A 15,692-nucleotide genomic window follows, 5' to 3' on the forward strand; every position below is an offset into this window, starting at 1 on the left:
CTTCGGTGTACTTTTTCCGCGTCGTAATGGGCCCTACTGATCCCAAGCGTCACAATGGGGCAATGGGCCCTCCTAATCCTACACCATCTTCCCCTCATGTCGGATGCGCAAGGTTAATGGGCCGAGTACTTTCTTCACTCTGTTTATCGGTCAGCCCATATGTTTATGGTCCATGAGATATCGGCCCACGTAGCATTTACGCTTGTAGCCCCCACCCCGCTCCCATCCATAACCGCCCAAGTCAAGCTTGGGCGGCTCCATTTTGTCGTTGCGCGCGACGCGCCTCACTTCCCCCGGTCCCCCCACCTCTCTCCTCATCGGACGGCGCCGCGCCACCCAAGCCCAGATCCAACGGTCAGAACGACAGCCTATAGCTCACACCAAACCACTCTCTCTCTCTCTCTCTCTCCTCGTGGAGCCCCAACCCAACTACGCCGCCGCCACCTCATCCCCCCGGCGAGCGACACGGTCGCATCCCACCGGAGCTCCGACCGCCGCAGCGGCGGTCGCCTCGCCGGAGAAGAAGCCGCGTGGGGGGGAAGGCGGAGGAGGGGGGGGGTGGGGGTGCAATGGAGACGGAGGTGTTCCCCGTGGTTGACCTCCGCGTGCTCTCGCAGTCCGACCTGGAAGCGCTCGCCGCCGCCTCAGCCCACGCGGTGGCCCCGGGGGGCAGCTGCCCCGACGCCGACCAACTCCCGCCGCTGAAGATCGACCGCGCCGTCTTCAACGAGAGCGCCGGCTCGCGCAAGCAGACCTTCTCCCGCGTCCGCTTCGGCGCCGCCGCCGCCGTCGCCGCCTCCCCTTCCTCCCCCTCCCCCTCCGCCGCCGCCAAGCTGCCCAGGGGCAACGACAAGGAGGACAGCTTCATCGCCTACCACCTCCGCCGCCTCTTCGCGCCCGACGACCCCTCCTCTCCCCAAATCCAAACCCTAGCTCTACCCGCGCCGCCGTCTCCCGACCCCGACCAGTTGACCACCAACTCCAAGGGGGTCTCCGTTGATCTGGTGAGCCTCTCACGGCTTGCCGACCCGTACGACGCGGAGCTCGGGAAGCGGACTGCGGGGATGACCACGGAGGAGGAGCTGATGGGCTTCATCTCTAGCCTCGCGGGTCAGTGGGTGAGCCAGAGGATGCGGAGGAAGTTAGTTGATGCGTCCTTCTTCGGGGATCACCTCCCCAGCGGGTGGAGGCTGCAGCTTGGGATCAAGCGGAAGGACCGCAAGGCCTGGGTGAACTGCTTCAGTTATGTGAGGTGAGCCTCATCATCCTTTACTGACAAATGCTGCAATGTTAGGGGATCTGTTGTTAGTAACTGGAATGGGGGTTATAAATTGCAATAAGCTAGCTGCCTGGATGCTTGCTATGATGTTTAGAGATGCGGTTATGTGTGACTATAGATGCAAACTTGCAAAGGATGTGTGGTGGATTTGGTTTGTGAAGATTGTTTTATACTCTTCTAGCGTAGTCAACTGATGCTAATCAATCCGTGCACAAGTTTATCAGATCAGTTCTTGACAGTTTTGAATGATTGATTTTTTTTTCAACATGGCCTTCTTGCTGTCATTCTGTGGATTGCCTACTTTCTAAGGAAGAATAAATCTTATTGGTTAACAATAACTGAACACCCCCTAGGATGAGCTGTTTCATGACGAGGGGGAAATGCTATGGCTGGCCTCAGGATTAGCATGTGCTGCAGCAATTGGAGAATCATAGTAGACAAATAGATATTCTACTCCTTATTTCTCCATTAGAGTTTCCTAGTTTTGTCATTGGAGTCCTAGTAGTATTAGATACTAGTTTGTTTCCTTTGCCTTATCTAGAGGCACCTCAATATACAAAGGTAGCCTAGTACTGGATTATGCCTTAAGCAATAAGAAATATCTAAAGGGGATTGACCCAAAAGCCCAGTCGTTTCAATGACATACTAGTTAAATGATAATTCTGAATATTCTGGGGGGCAAAGACATGACTTTTGCCTACCATAGTATAAGAGCAGCGTGGAGTGTTATTGCTTTAAGATAATGAGTTTTGTTTTATTCCTTTGATATTTGTTTTTCGGCACTTCATTTGATCTGTGCTTTTAAGGCATGCATGTTATGCGATTGCAGCAGCATTATCTAGCAATGGCTTGATTGATGCTTACTATATCATAGGTTAAACATTAAGATAGATTCGTATGGCACATATGATATCTCAAGTACATAACATAACACATGTATGTGTAAATTTGCTTCTCCTGCCGAGTTCTCACTGATACACAGGTCCTAATCCAACTTGTCAATGAGAACCAGTGGATAAAGTGAATTAAGGCCATGGCATGGTGTCTAAAACAATCATTAATTTTCATTTGCTTTATTTAACTGCAATGCCTATTTGAAGTAGTGACTAGAGCACATGAGCATTTCAATCATTATCTCGAATGTTCCACAGAACTCAGGTGTTCCACCATATATGCTCAGATTTATCATCTGTCGTTGATGAATAATTTTGTTGTAATAATAGTAAAGATCACTTCTCATCACTATTAGTTTGAAAGTACGTGTTAAGATACATGCCTATTTATCTGCTCAGTGAACATATGTTGTGAATGGCTGCATCATTTCAGCGCAATAATTTTGTTTGTCGCATTTTTTCCCCTGTACTAAATGGGCATATTGTACTTTCCAGCCCCAAGGGACAGAGTTTTGCTACTTGCCAAGAGGTTTCTGCATACCTCATGTCCCTTCTTGGGTATCCGGAGTTCAAAACGGATAATATTGAGTATGGTAGCACACAACAACATGGCTTGTGTGCTGACGATGGTGTTAATGTAAGTTGAAAGTGTATGTCACTTTATCTTGTGAACTTGAGTTTGTCTAGTTTAATTTTTGGGTTTGTGGCAGGTTTTAGGTGTTCAACACCAAATTGGTACAGGTATGGACAGTCAAAGTATTTTGCCAGTTGCTTCTATTACCTTTTCTAGTCATTCAAGAGATCAAGACGAAACAGATGCAGATGATATAAATTCTTATGAATGTCAACAATGCAATTTAACTTTTCATGGTCAGAGTGCCTATGCGCATCACCTGATCACTTTTCACAAAATGGGTTCTAAAAGGCGTAAGATTAACAAGGTTGGCAAATTTGGTGAGCCAGTGATAGGCAAAGATGGGAAATTTGAATGCCCAGTATGTAATAAGACGTTTGAGGAACAGTCACGGTACTTTGGTCACGTTGGATCCCATGCAAAGTATCACGGGCTGACTCCTGAAGCATTCCTACAAACCTTGTCAGGAAAGGTTGGTAACGATTCTTTTGCAGGTTTGTCATGTAGCCTTCAAGATTTGGTCGGATCACCACAACTGAATGAGAAGACTACTGCTAGTGAAGCACGATCACAGCATCACAATTGTTCAACTAAACATGGAGGCAATAGTACAAGAGGTATAGACCTTTTTAACTCAAATTGTCCAGCTAACTTCAATGGGCATAATCAAACTTGGTGTAGACCTGATGAAATTCCTCCCACCACAGATGCTCCAAGCACATGGACTTATAGAAATAATGTGACGAACTGTGCTGATAGAACTGTTCCGAGAACAGCACCTCAGCCCAATGATCACATGGATTGCAGGGTTAGTGGCTTTGCTGAAGCAACTAATTTTAACGATCAAGCAGGAAGACACCAAGGTTTTAGACCTTCCTCCTTTGGAACTACCAACCATTGTCAAGGCCAGATAATTGATCATGCAGTAGCTGCTTCCAAGCATGCTGAGGTTAATAATAGTATGAAATCAAGAGATGTCAACCTCAATTCACGCCTGAACACAATATCCTTTCCTATTGCAACTGCGAACAATGAAACATCGACTGCCCTTAATGACGTGAATCGGTCATGCATTACTGGAAAAGGTTTTAGTGGAAGTTTCAGTAACAATGATGGTGCTGCATCTATCGTGTTGCCCAGTTCTGGATTAAACAATAAAATTCCTAGCTCCCTCGGTGTAGCTGACAGATCATCTATTGCTGCAAGATCTTTCAATGCTGGTTATGTTAATGAAAATGGTGCTTCTGAAGCTAACAATATTGGCAACAAAAACAATACCATGGTGTATCAGACAAGTTTGGCCATGCGCCCAGTCTCTCCTGTAAGTAACATGGATTGCTTCATTTCCTGTTCAGTGCATTTAAAAATAGCAACAGACATCTGTATGATACAAATGAATGAATGGATAGCATACAAAACAAAACTAGTAACTAAGCTAGATTTTCTGTTGATGCTTATAATAATAAAATCTTGACTGGCAGTGTCACTGAAAGGAGTCTACCCAGTGTAATAGAAACTCCAGTCACGTAGGACCTAATATTTCAAGCCACGATTCATCACTTCCTAAATCAAGCACACTAGCAGCCAGTAACTTAAGCAAGGGGAGTGATGTCAACTGGAAGGTTTCTTTTGTTAATAGAAGCAATTCCAACTGCATAATGGGCTCTTTTGTTACCCACTAGTTTCTGCTTGAGGTTTTGGGAAGGACTAGTAGTGTTATGCAAAATCGATACAATGATTGTGCCACTGCTTGTAACTTGCTCGCTTCAGCAAGTACTAGCCAGAATGCCAACAATCTTATGCCTATGTAGGACAATTTTGGTCATGTGTAGTTTACGCTCTGGTTTGTTCTGTTGGTGATGTTCCAATCAGCAGCACAACCAGAGATCAGGTAGACTGCATCAAACATTCTTTTTAGTCTGATCACTCCTGTGATGTTTAAAAATGCTTTCGATATTTTATTTTTGTAAATCTAGTGGAACCCAGTAATATAATGCCTCTTTAGGTCAGTTCATTTGACATAAATCAACCAGTATAATTAGACTATGCAATAGGAAAGGAGGAAATGAACATTGTGTTTCTCAAGACTATTGCTTATAAGTTGTTTTGCTTTTGTCATTGTTACCAGTTTTGTTAAAGTGTGCATAGAGTGAATGGTTTTTTCCTCTCATGAACGACTATGACATTTCATGCTGAGTGTCCTACATGCTGATTTGATCTTATTTTTCCTACACAGTGTGATCTGCAACTTGGATTTAGTGGTCAGAAGCAGCAGATATTGCCTGGTTATGGAGAACTTAGACCAGCTGCGTCTGGGTCCCCTCAGCTTGGGGGCATGGCAGCAAACAGTTCAATTCCCACCAGACCCTCTCAGCCGCAGTTTGGGAGTATGGCCAGAACCGATGCTTTGCCTACTGGACCCTCTCAACCAGGGAGCTTGGCCAGACCTAATTTTGTGCCCACAGGATTTTCTCAGTTTGCAAGCAGGCCACCTACTTCTGTACCACCAGCCGATTCCTCTCAGTTTGCAGGGGGCATGGCCAGGCAAAACATTCCGACCACGTCTGAACCAACTCTAGTATTGGGCTATACTCCTCAGATGGTCAATGGCCCTCCAGCCCAGCTAGGATGGGATCTATCTTTGTCAAGGATGGTCAGTGAAGGCATGCTCCCAGTGTTATGTATATGGTGCAACAGCCAATTCCACCATTTTGGCCCCATTGATGCACAGCAATCTGGTTCGTTTGGTTTCATTTGCCCAGCTTGCAAGGAGAAGATGTCAGGCAATCCTAATGCGCCCAATAACGGTCCATGGCAACCATGATAACTGTTGTGGCTGGTCTACAATCATTTCTGTTGCTGGATCTTTGGTCTAAGGTTAGCTGCGGTGTGCCTGCACCCCAGAGTTTTAGTAGGGTATCTAGGAACGATGTCTGTATTTTGTGGACTCTCTTCTGTACGTACTTCTGTTGAAATGTGAAGAAAACCCCAAGAGAAAAACCCACTGAATGTTGTACTTTTGGCAGGATGGATCTCCAGTAAGATTCAAGGGTTGTACGCAGCCATCATCCAAAAAGAGTTTATGAGATAGATTTTGATGTAGTATTATTGTTTGGCAACAAAGGTACAAGTTGATCGCACGCTGATCGCGTGATAGACCTGGTACTGGTAGAATCCATACGACAACGATTTGGACGAATCTTCTTTCATGACGAACATTCACTATCATCATCTGATACAAAAGTTCTCTTTTTTTTTTCAGCCTTACAGCCTTAGAACCTTTGGTGTTTCTACTAATTATATATTCCAGCAGATAAAAATACATCAATACATGCATGCTGAACATTAATTCACTAAACCATTGTGGGAACTTCTTTTATTTAACGATGACATAACCGCTAGGATAAACAGAACCCAACATTATTACATTCCTTTCTTTTATTTAACGATGACATAACCGCTAGGGTTAACAGAACCCAACATTATTACATTCCTCTTATATTTTTCTTCCAGGAACATTATTGCGTTATATTACTACTGAAAATCTGAAATATCTATCCTTCTTGGGTTCTTGCCTCGACGTGGCAAATGTGATGACCATAATAATAATTATATGGTCTACTCCCTCCATTTCACAATGTAAGTTATTCTAGCATTTTCCACATTTATTTTGATATTAATGAATCTAGATACATTGATGTTAATGTGGAAAATACTAGAATGACTTATATTGTGAAATGGAGGAAGTAGCTCCGAAACTCTACGGACATACCCTGAGAGAAAAAGAGGAGATGAAATGCACCACATTCATATGGAAAATCTCAAACACAATATTTTTTTTATATTAAGATAGCTTGAAAAAAAGCTACCACATCCACTATAGAGGCCAACTGGTCAAGTAATTAACACACTAATTAAAGAAAAGGAAAAATATCTGCAACGTTTGATTATGGTGGGTTCAGATTATAACAATATAGATTGATTGATATAATTGTATACAACGTAAAAATAAACTTAGAGTGAATTTTATTCTGGACCATTTTTTATTACCAATGTTTTCCTTTGGATCATATTTTAACCAATGTTTTTACTTTGGACCGGGTATTCAATATTTTTTATTGGATCGGACAATTTTACCTTTATAACACTCAAATCACTCTTTTGCTTCTCCGTTGTTTTTATTTTCCTAAAGGCCCATGTAAGACTCTTTTTCTCCTAATATATCCGACAAATCTCCTGCCGTTTAATGTTTAAAAAAAATACTGTAGACCACTCTCGACTCTTTATCCATCTACATTTAACTTCATATTAAAAAGATGACCTTACATATAGCCGTGAGAGTTTATTAACGAGTAGAAGCGAAAATTCAGTTAGAAACATTTTCTTCCAGAAATCGAAAGCGAAAATGCAGGAAATAATTATATCGAGTGTGGCCAGAGCCGGGGGCGTACTATACGTACGTTGGGTTGTAGGTGATCCTGATGACGCCGGCGTCGAGGTTGGCGATCTTGGCGAAGGCCTCCCTGGAGAGGTCGATGGTGCTCGTGCACCCGTCGCTGCTGGCGCAGTTGTCGACCATCTTCACGGTGACGCTGGCGCCGGTGCAGGGGTTGCCTCCGCCGCCGCCGGCCGCCGCGCCGGCGCACTTCACGGCGTAGCACCGCCCGCACACGGCGCCGTTGTTGTACAACCTGTCGTTCGCCGCCGCCACCATGTTCCCCATGTTCCTGTTCCCGTAGCACGCCGACGCTGTAGAGACACAGATACATGGTCAGCTATGTCATATAGCAAAACAAACACACACACACACACACACACATATATATATAGAGAGAGAGAATGGATTAGAGACATGGTTAGTAAATTTCAAGAGATCAGAGAGAGAGATGGTTAGTTTAGTTTAACAGTTCTTTCATATGCTTTGCATGCAAAAATGAAAAATAAAGTGTTTCAATTTTTTTTTCATAATTATAATTTAAGCTTATGTTGTTATGAAGCATGTGAAGCAAAAAAATCCAACTTAATTAGTTATTACTAGCTAGTGGATTCAATTTTACGTGTGTATTGAGTGTAGAAGGTGGCGACTCCAGATGCGGCCGTGGCAAGGGAGACCGTCCCAAGCACTAAGGCCATCACCAACAGCATGGAGCTCCTTCTGCTGATTGCCATGGCCTCAAATTCTCTACGCTTAACTACTGAAGGGAAAGCACGAGTTAATACCGCAAAGCACACACCAAAATGACCTGGTTTACCGTGCATTTTATAGGCGAAAATCGTGTGGAAGATCTTGGATTCCCCGGCGAGCAAGGGCGAATGGATTGGTGCTAGTCAATGAAGCAAGAAAATGTGACAAATCTTCGTCGTGAGGCTATATATTTCCACGCATATATACGCATTATTCGTGGATGGAATTGAAGGATGCCAGGACGAAGATGACACTTCCCTCTCTTCGGGACTACCCGTCCCAAAATAAATCAACCTCGTGTGGGATATGACACATCCTATAATACAAATATATCATTCATTGTTTTAGGATGTATTACATCACATACGATGTTGGTTTATTTTGGGACGTAGAAAGTACACTGTTATGGTCGTGGACTGGCTAGTCTACATGATAAAGATAATATAGTTGACTAGCTACAAGCCTATCCAAAACAACTGGATTTTCCTTAGCTTTGGGCACAATGCCAAACCTATCTGACAGTGAAGAGAAGCACAAGTACAAACTAGTTCATTCGCAGATTAGGCTTCCTTTGGAGACATCTCATCACATTGTCATCAAACGAGAAGCGCAGCAAGGAGGCAAGTAGCAAAGGAACTCAGCAACATTTTATTTCTTACATAATACATGCAACTGGATCCACAGGGCGGTGGGTAGTTGCTGCAACAAGTTAAAAAGGGTTGGCCGAAGGACAGCCAACCAATTGTATTAAGATAGTTGAGGAGAAAAATGCAACCAATTGGTTAGTTGCTGCGACAAGTTCAGCTCTAGCAAAAAAGGTAAAAAAAAGGGGGGGGAGCAAAATAGACTGCATAATTAAGCAACGAAAGGAACATTTTCTATACAAGCAAGTATATGTGTGTTGCAACAGATGATCATGTATTTCCCTTCTTGACAACGGTTTCCAGCAGTTTTCCAACAATGTACCCAGAGTTTCCATATGTACAACACTATCTGCACTTCTACAGAATATCAAAGAGTCAAATTATACTTATTTCCGTGCCAAACGCAAACCAGTCAACAATATGACTGCTTGGATTCACCAGCTGCATGTTCCACCTGTAACTCCAGCTGAAAGTTTTTTTTTTTTTGGGGTGATTGGTTGGCTTTTCCTTCTTACAACACTGTACAGAAATTCTCAAAGAATGTATCAGCATCTTCGCTGTCCAACATTTGGTTGATCTTGAAGACACCAAGAGGCTGAAACAAGATATATTCTAGCTTGAATCTAGACGTGAACTTCTGCATATTTGTCAGGCAGGGAAATGCGTTTAGGACATAGCAATGAGCCGAAACAAAAGAGAATGGATAGTCGATCGAGAAAAAAAACTTACTGTGGATAACAATGCATACATAAATTTGTCAATTATTTTTTGGACAAAAGCACTTCGCTATCCAGTAACAAGAGATTTTTGGAGCAACAACTTGAGGTCCTCAAGCCTGTAAAGATCGACATCTATAATTTACATGATTAAAAAAAGGTCAATTGACAAGTCAGTACGTACCCCACATTACTGAGATCAGGATAGGTGGCAATTGCATCCGAGAAATCCTATGCAAAAGTCATCAAATCAGCATGTGGTGTTATCAAAGACAAGAAATTGTAGCGAAGCTCAAATCTTACTTGGTTAGCAGTCGAAGGAGTATATGTTATTATACATGACATTCCTGCTCCTTTTGCTGCCTATCAAAACAGAAACATCTCGTCTTTAGAAGAAAAGAAAATTGGTTAATCAAAATAAAAATTAAGAAGACCTACTTGTAGTCCAATAACACTGTCCTCCACTACAAGGCAGTTCTGGCTTTGCACACCTAATTTCTGGGTACAACAATAAATTATTCCATCACATCACTAAATTTGAGAGGACCATAAGAAAAATTGAAAATATTTTCTTTCCTATCTTCTATAGCTGTTTTCCCCACCTCTGCTGCTGTAATATATATTGATGGATCAGGCTTCTTTAGTTTAACATCATCACCTGCAACATTTAAGAACGTGAATGTCATGATACCATTAACATACCAGCCAGAACATAGCCAACTGTCAGATCAAAATCCCTCGCGCGCATTCAGGTGAAAGCATATCTCTACACTTTCCAGAATCAGCTAATAAGTAAACTATATTTTGCATTGTTTTGAATTTGACAGTGTTGACTGTTTATATGATGTGATACATACTGAAAATATGAATCTATTCCCTTTTTGTAAACCACTAAATCTTTTTCAAATTAACATGTTGATTGCATCTTTATATAATGTATCCAACACAACATTTTATTTGAAGTAATACAATACTAGTTCCAAAATTAGATTCACCGAGACAAAATCCTAGGCACCTTCTTCATTACGGTGATTGTTGTCGGATAATTTCAAAAGAATAAATGTAAACATACCAACATAAAATTAATAAATAACAACAGATAAGGATGTAGAAACAACAAGAACTATACCAGCAAGGAAGCAATCAAGGCCATTAAACCGTTCCTGTAAAAAAGAAGAAGCAAGAACTGTAACCACAACTAAGAAAATAAAACAAATCTGAAAACAAAAAAAAGAAAAGTCAAATTAACTTACAAGTCCGATGAGGTTTTCAAGACACATAATCACCGAACTTTTAGTCGCAGCAGAGCAAACAGCTAGCTTGATACCCTATACCATTATAATCAAAATCACCACAAATCCTGAAAACTCCAGGCTCATGTAACAAAAATATGTACATCCAATTCGATTTCACTGAAGTGTGCATGTCATATATCATTTGTTTGTGAGAGTGTTAAAATACTTTCCTATCCATGTGTTTTAATAGATCCAAACTACATATCTTGGAGAATATATTTGGTCACAATTAACAGTCTGAATAAACACGTTGTAGCATGACATGTTTTTTGCAACTAGAGGGAGTATTACCGCACCCTTTACTTCATCCATCAGTCGCAAAACACCAGGTCTTGGCTTCACCTAGCAATACAGAACATCAGATTAGCATGAGATGATGAGTAGATAACTATTAGTATGACAATATGTTCACAATATTCAAGCAGACGGAGCACTTACTGTTCCAGATTTTAGTATTTCTTTGTATCTTTCTGTTTTCCAGTCCTGCAAAATAAGTGGTTACGTCTGTAAAATTCATGAATCCAAACCTAAAAAAGATAGCAATGATTTTTGGTATGCAATTATAAGTTTTGAGCAGTGTTTCATGGACAAACTAGACACGGCAATGGGAAGATGTGTTGATATTATTTGTAGAAAACACAACGCTTTTCAAACTAATCTTAAATTATAAGTATGCCATGCTTACTTCTGCCATAAAAACGGAATTAAATAGCTACATTTGTTTCATTTTGTTCCAGATACATAAGAAAAGGCATGCCTGAATGATGTCAACTAGCTTCTCCTTATCAGAGTCGCTTGAAGGTGGTGTTTCAAAGATCTTTGAAGTAGGCCACCCATTCTCCCCAAAGTACCTATCAAAGGTCACAACCAAATTTATCAGAACCAAATATTCACACGCAGATCAAGTATTTAAAGTCCGAAACATTACAGCGTGTGGCCACAGAAATTCAAATTCCCTTTATGTGCTAAAAATGCAAGGTCATATTATTCCTTCCAGATCAATCTGTCCACATTACCATCTGCATGCCAATCTCATAGGCAGCTGCATTGTACCTCATTGTAGGAGCATTCATATGCACTTGCGCAATGCAGCTAAGCAAGAATCACGCTCGCAGAAATCCACCTAAGCATTGCCAGCAACCTCAGCTCCAGTGCGTTTGCTTAGGCAAAGCATCAAACAGGCAGAGGGCACAAGAAAGCACAAGCTTGCCCGAGCTAGAGGCGAGCAGCGGGGGGCACATCAGGCTGCATTCTGATCGCCGCAAAACAAGAAATCGCCATGCTAGGTTATAAGCAAGCAGAAATTGAAATTCCCTTTACGCCATTGAGTTTTGTTTGTTGAACTGCTGGTCTGCTGCTCTACTACTACTCAAGGATCATGGCGAAATGCGCATGGCGATCAGAGTTTCCCGAATCACGCAACCACGGCGGCACGTACCACCGCATCTTGGGCTTCCCGCCGCCGATCCGGTTCTGGAGGTCGTCGTAGAAGGCCTCGTCCCAGTACAGCGGCGCGTCGGTGGCGGCGGCGGAGGCGGGCTCGCAGCTCACCCCGAAATGCGCGAAGGCGTCGTTGTACGCCTGCCGGTGGAGGTGCTCCGACTCGAGGATGACGCCGTCGCAGTCGAAGATGAGGGCGTCGAGCGACCCCGCGGAGGCAGCCGAGGCGCACGCGACGACGTGCCGGGCCTGCGCTCGCCGCCGCGCATAGCCCAGGCAGCGGAGGGTGGCGAGGCGGCGCGGGGGGGACAGCACGGCGGAAGGGGGGGCGCGGTGGCCGGAGGGGCTGCGGCGAGCGGCGGCGGCGGCGGTGGGGAGGAGGAGAGAGGTGGAAGAAGCCATCGGTGATCGTGGGCGGGTGGAGTGGAGTGGAATAGGCGCGATTGGCTCGAGAATGGGTGCTTATCGGTTTTTTTTTTGGGCTTTTCGCGTTCGTCTGTTTCTTATCGTGTTTGAGAGGAGGGAAACTCAGCGGATACGAAATGCGAAATCCATGCTTGTTTTATACGGTCTTCCGGCCAACTTATCTAGGTTTAGAGTCTCGTCTCTTTTAATTATTTGATATTAGATCATTTTCTAATATTTACGCTATTTTAAAAAAAATAGTGTTGATAACGATATGATATACATTTGCGACGGTACTCAGTAGCCAAAATTAGTTTTTTATCGTTTGCTTTTCAACTTATATGTTGTAGTCAAAATTTAATTTTCAAGACATAAATTTTAACTCTAAATTGATTTTATTCTTTTATTTTAATATTACTCCTTCCGTCCCAAAATATAAATATTTTTAGCTATGAATTTGAATAATTGTGCGTCCAGATTCATAGCTAAAAGTTATTATATTTTAAGACGAATGTAGTATATGACATCATTCTATTTTTACTAAAACACACCTAACATAATGTGGTACATTTTAAATTAGGATGTGACTAGACGTCGGACGGTCGATCCCAAACCATAAATTAAACGGTATCAAATGCTTAAATCAGATGAAATATTTTTAAAATATATTGATTATAATACCAACAATCGATATGTGAAACATAAAAACTAATTACCATATCAAGGAAAAATTGACCTTCAACTAGGCGGAAGACATGCCTCTATGATTAGTTCGTAGCTTCATTTGTATTATCCGATTAGGGTAAAATACTTGCACACAATAAAGTGTAAAAAAGATAAATAATGGATAGTAACAAAAGGATCAAAATATCTTTAATAAGAGTCTACCTCTCTAGACCTTGGCAGCGTATCCTATGAAAACCAACCATCATGTGTAAACTTTGAAAACTTCAATCAAGACCTCTAGATAGGCATCCGATGGATAGGGGTGGAGGTGGGACAATTTTGCAAATAACCACCCGCAATTAACCTTCCTAATCTTGTTTTTTTTTTCAAATCACCCCCCACAGTAACCCCGTCCGGCGCCCTGGTTTCGACTCCACCTCCCGCGATTCAAGACGATGACGCCGCCGCCCAGTGAATCGCCATCGCGGGGGACGCGCTCAAGGTCAACATCACAGCCATCGGGCCCCTGGTGCTGCCCACCTGGGACAAGCTGCTGTTCGTGCTCCTCCTTCCTCCTGCTGCTTGTCTGCTGAAGCTCATCACGGCCATGAAGCTGAAGCTCTGTTGTTGTTTGTTTTCTGCTCTTAAATGTACTCTTAAGATGAATTGAACAATGTACTCTTGTGCGGCGCCCGCTATGGAATGCTTCTTGTAAACACCTTTTTTTTACTAGTGACATCATTCAGCTTATTGCTCCTAATTTTCAGTTCAATTGTGCTGCATGTACTTGCCAGGTCAATTTTGAGTTAATCACATTCCATTTTGATTTTCAGTTCACTGCAATCTACTCCCTTTGTTTCACAATGTAAGTCATTCTAGTATTTCCCACATTTACTATAAATGTGGGAAATACTAGAATGACTTACATTGTGAAACAGATGGAGTACTTATCATTGGCATTAAATCAATGTTGACACAGAAGGTTCTGAATCTAAAGATATACATGGTTCTGAATCTGGAGTAAAAATATTACACTACTTACTTGCTTAGGATCAAGCAAGCACGTAAGGTGTAACAACAAAATTACTCCACTATCAGATGCACAGCATTCCCAATCTGAAGAAAGCACTCAGTTATCTGAAGAAAGCACTTGGTTATCTGAATATCTGCACTGTCGTCTCTGTCCAGCTCGGCGCCGGCGGCATCTCCACTCGGCCAATGGCCACCTCCTCTTGACCACCATTCACAGTCCCGGCCTTGCTACACTCCATCGCCACCGCTCACGCGACGGTGCCGGGGGCCCATCGCCGGAGAAGGGCGGCGCCGCCAGCTCTCGAGCGGGCGGGCGACGGGAGACCCGCAAAGGGACGACGGCGCGACGAGAAAAGAAGGGGCAGCGGGCGTCGGCGGCATCGTGTTAGGCCCGCGACCCCGGCGGCGTCTGACGATTCACTGGGCGTCGTCGTCGTCGTCTTGAATCACGGGAGGCGGAGTCGAAACGAAGCGAAGCGGACGACGCGCCCCAGGGCGCTGGACGGGGTTGCTGCGGAGGTGATTTGCAATAACAAAACGAGATTAGCAAGGCTAATTGCGGACGGTTTTTTACAAAATTGTCCCACCTCCAACCCTATCCATCGGATGCCCATCCACAGAGGTCTTGATTGGAGTTTCCAAAGTTTACACATGATAGCTGGTTTTCATAGGATACGCTCCCCTAGACCTTTCCTCTTCATCTACTCTAGTGATCGGATCTGAGCTCCCTGTGCTCATAGCTACGATTATTTGAATTTGGATCTAGCTAGATTTATGGCCTGTTCAGATTGTAACTAAAATAAATCTTACCAAGTTTTAGCTATGCCAAAATTCCAACAAGATGGCAATATTGTCAAAATTTTGGTGGGATTTCTTATATGTTGACCAAATTTGACAACAAACTAAACGTAGATATTTTTTGACAACTTTATCAGAAATAGTATGATTGAAAATTGCATCAAAGTGAACAGATCCTATCATTCTAGAACTTGCACATCTCCTTTGACGGCTCTTCTCTTGAAACATCCTCTCTGAACATAACTTCTCCTAGCACCACTTCCTACTCGTATCTATTAGTCCATCCTCTTTTACATTTATCCTCTTCACCAAGCACCATGCATGAGTTCGATGATGCTAGTTCTTTACCATTGTGGAGGTGGGTAGTAGAGCAGGTAATAACTATACCAGTCAATAACACTACTACCTGGTAACAAGCATATTAAACTCTCTTCTCTCACTCTCTTTTCTATTCAATCATTGCTTTAAAATGTGGGTCAAGTAGTGTTTGGATGGGGGGACTTATTTTAGTCGCTCTCATAAAAGCATAAGTCCTAAGTCCCCCTATCACAAACAACCCCTTGCTACCCACACATTGTGAGAGATAAAAACAACTATAAGGTCTCACCTTACTACTCACTTGATAAACATACATTGAGAATGCCAAAGTACCGCCGAACTGCTCTACACCCACCCTCCACCTTCTTGTCACCTCTTTCTCCCCCA

The 15,692-nt window shown here is 42.9% G+C and overlaps 3 protein-coding genes across 3 annotated transcripts; 1 reads left to right on the plus strand and 2 right to left on the minus strand.

Annotated features, from left to right (window-relative positions):
• The first annotated feature begins 412 nt into the window (after positions 1 to 412).
• Positions 413 to 5,908, plus strand: LOC4345880 (uncharacterized). Its single transcript, XM_015794894.3, has 4 exons — positions 413 to 1,252; positions 2,668 to 2,809; positions 2,883 to 4,127; positions 5,043 to 5,908. The coding sequence occupies exons 1-4, from the start codon at positions 570 to 572 to the stop codon at positions 5,628 to 5,630; spliced, it is 2,658 nt and encodes an 885-aa protein (XP_015650380.1). The 5' UTR covers positions 413 to 569; the 3' UTR covers positions 5,631 to 5,908.
• Positions 5,909 to 5,995: 87 nt separating this feature from the next.
• Positions 5,996 to 8,038, minus strand: LOC9267730 (putative EG45-like domain containing protein 1). Its single transcript, XM_015794898.3, has 3 exons — positions 7,864 to 8,038; positions 7,267 to 7,555; positions 5,996 to 6,579 (listed from the first exon to the last, which is right to left on the minus strand). The coding sequence occupies exons 1-3, from the start codon at positions 7,973 to 7,975 to the stop codon at positions 6,567 to 6,569; spliced, it is 414 nt and encodes a 137-aa protein (XP_015650384.1). The 5' UTR covers positions 7,976 to 8,038; the 3' UTR covers positions 5,996 to 6,566.
• A 787-nt stretch (positions 8,039 to 8,825) lies between these two features.
• Positions 8,826 to 12,521, minus strand: LOC4345881 (haloacid dehalogenase-like hydrolase domain-containing protein At4g39970). The gene is made up of 12 exons (XM_015793492.3): positions 12,085 to 12,521; positions 11,404 to 11,497; positions 11,085 to 11,129; positions 10,938 to 10,988; positions 10,605 to 10,679; positions 10,481 to 10,514; positions 9,954 to 10,009; positions 9,790 to 9,849; positions 9,655 to 9,714; positions 9,536 to 9,582; positions 9,365 to 9,470; positions 8,826 to 9,272 (listed from the first exon to the last, which is right to left on the minus strand). Exons 1-11 carry the CDS (start codon positions 12,486 to 12,488, stop codon positions 9,422 to 9,424), a joined length of 975 nt encoding a protein of 324 aa, XP_015648978.1. The 5' UTR covers positions 12,489 to 12,521; the 3' UTR covers positions 8,826 to 9,272; positions 9,365 to 9,421.
• Between the last annotated feature and the right edge of the window lie 3,171 nt (positions 12,522 to 15,692).

This window comes from Oryza sativa, chromosome 8 (assembly GCF_034140825.1).
Source record: "Oryza sativa Japonica Group chromosome 8, ASM3414082v1".
NCBI classification, from domain to species: Eukaryota; Viridiplantae; Streptophyta; class Magnoliopsida; order Poales; family Poaceae; genus Oryza; species Oryza sativa.